Below are 2,500 nucleotides of genomic sequence, written 5' to 3' on the forward strand. Positions count from 1 at the left end.
AGGAACAGAAAACACCTCTCCCCTTCCAAACCCATGGTCTGCTGCGCCCACTCAACCAATTCCACCACCAGTGCCTCAGATATCCACACCCTCGACTGCTTCTGCAGCCTCTACTACTCCTGTGTCCAGGTTAGTCTTGAAAGAGTTTGTGATTACTTTAAAATGGCATGTGCTCCAATGTTCAGTTATAAGAAGGCTAAGACCAAAGACGTTAACTGATTTTCATCTGTGAAAGTGTCTTTCCCTTTGTCAGTGATAGACAGCAAAACTGGTTATGCTTATGTAGAATTTCAATCAGGTAATTCTTGATATTTTTATCTGCATTATATATGAATAATTGCAAAAAAGTTATTATAAGAAAAGTGAAAAGAGGAAAAAGTCAATTAGTGGAGTTACACTGTATTTATATATTGCCAGAAAGACAATTTTTGCAGAGTTTCCTTTGAGAGGTTCTTTCAAAACTTCTTGGGAATCTCTGATATCTGTTAAGAAGGGTCAAGCAATTCCAAAGCTTTGTTGGGGTTCTAGCGAAGGAAATGTCTGAGGTTGGACAGACAAGAAAATCACCTTGTTCTTTTCACCCACGTAACAAAAGGCATTGTTTGCTGCAGTGGAACCCCGATATAACGATATGCCAAGGGAGCAGTGGAATTAGATCGTTGTGTCGAGTTATCGTTATATCGAGACAGGGTTCTGTCCCATACATTTTACTGTAACTTTTGCTGGGACAGAGCATATTTATCGTTGTGCCGGGAATATCATTATATCGAGGATCGTTATATCGGGGTTCTGTTAAGGATTATTTTCTATTCTTTCGTTTTCTAAGAGAATTATTTAAAAAAAAAAAAAAGAAAAGAAAAAAGAAAAAAGAGCGAACCGGAAGTTATGTTACTGAATTATGTTATTGAGTGACAGTTTAAAAATAAAAAGACCCGGATTTACGGGAGGTGTGCTGACGCCGAAAAGAGAAAAGAGAAAGAATCTTGTGTGGTTTTTCTTCGTTGTTTCTTTTACGGAATTTTCAACAAGTTTGGGAGTTTGGATTGGGAAAATTTAGAAACCTAAGGAGAAACATTTTCTGGTCCCTCGAGCCGGATTATTGGACTAAAAGTTAGACTTTTCAAAGGGAAGCGGTCTTGGACGTGGAGTATTCGGGTAATCTTGACAGTAGTGTTGTCTTCATCAAAAGTGGGGAAAATTTGTGGATTTTATTAAGGAAATCAGTGGAAACGTGTTGGAAAATGAAGAAGATAACACCGAAGACCGTATGTCGAAAGTGGAAGCTTTAAAGGCGGAAAAACGGAATTTAAAAGGGGCGAGACGGAAATTAAAAGGGACAAGACAGGTAAACGAGTTAGCGAGTCGGATTGCTGGCGTCAGCGGCGGCATTGAACCGATAAGTTTGGAAGAAATTAATAAAGCTACTTTGGAGCGTCTGGAAAAGATTAAGGAGAAAACTTTCGAAATATTGGAAGAGTTACGGACAGTGTATCAGGAGTTAAGGAACACTGAAATGCAAGTTAAAGTCGGGGATGAAGCGGACGAATTAAACGAAAGAATTGAAGATGAAACTAGCACCGTTCGTCGTGTCTTAATTTCAGTTCCACGGAACACACGGTCGGTAAGTCCAACACTTTACTCAAGTAATTCTAACACAAGTTTGCCACATCGAAATGATGATAGTGGGTTGAACAACCTAGAAAGAATTCGCATTCCGACATTTAGTGGGAACAAAACTGAATTTCAGCACTGGAACGCAACGTTTACGAGTTGTGTAGATGCAACTGCAATGTCTGCTTAGTTCAAAATGTTGAGATTGGAGGCATGTTCATCGGGCAAAGCTTTAGAAACGGTTAAAGGTTTAGGATATTCGGAGGCTGCTTATGAGGCTGCTAAGTCGAGGTTATTGAGAAAATACGGTGGAAACCGACGGGAAATTCAGTGTCATGTAGATGATTCAATCAAAATGAAACCAATCAGAGAAGAAAATGCCAGATAATTGGAAAAGTTTGCAGACATGCTTGAGTGGGCAGTGATTAATCTTCATGAAAACGATCGAGCGGCGGATTTACAAGCGGGAACTTTGTACACTATTATTCTTGAAAAACTGCCGGAGAAATTATTGTCCCAATACATTCGCTGGGTAAAAGAAAACAAAAGGTTCGAGTCTTTAATTACACTCAAAGACTGGACTACTGAAGAGGCTGATTACCAGATTCACTCCACTGAAATTAAACATGGTTTTAAGTCAGGAAATTCACGCGGGAAATTTCACGACAGAAAAAGTAAGTCCTTTGGAATTAACCAAGTGGACGACGAAAGAAGGAAGGGAAAGTGTAATGTTTGTTGTACAAGCCATGCGGTCTGGAATTGTGATGTTTTTAAGAGTAGAAGTATTCAGGAAAAATGGGCTACTGCAAAAAAGCTAGGACTCTGTTACAGGTGATGATCACCTGGGCAGGGAGTGCCCCAGAAGTAGAGAGTGTAAAATTGATGGTTG

The 2,500-nt window shown here is 39.6% G+C and overlaps 1 protein-coding gene across 4 annotated transcripts in view; it reads left to right on the forward strand.

The window, feature by feature from the left end:
* Positions 1-2,500, forward strand: part of LOC111321384 (ubiquilin-1) — a 70,471-nt gene that overhangs the window by 43,014 nt on the left and 24,957 nt on the right. For all 4 annotated transcript variants that reach the window (XM_088758938.1, XM_088758939.1, XM_022924241.2 and 1 more), the window contains one exon: positions 1-129. This exon is cut by the window's left edge and continues 40 nt beyond it. In XM_088758938.1, coding sequence (XP_088615064.1) covers positions 1-129 — 129 coding nt within the window. The remainder of the gene's footprint in view (positions 130-2,500) is intronic.

The sequence above is a fragment of the Stylophora pistillata genome, chromosome 4, assembly GCF_964205215.1.
Source record: "Stylophora pistillata chromosome 4, jaStyPist1.2, whole genome shotgun sequence".
Taxonomy (NCBI): Eukaryota; Metazoa; Cnidaria; class Anthozoa; order Scleractinia; family Pocilloporidae; genus Stylophora; species Stylophora pistillata.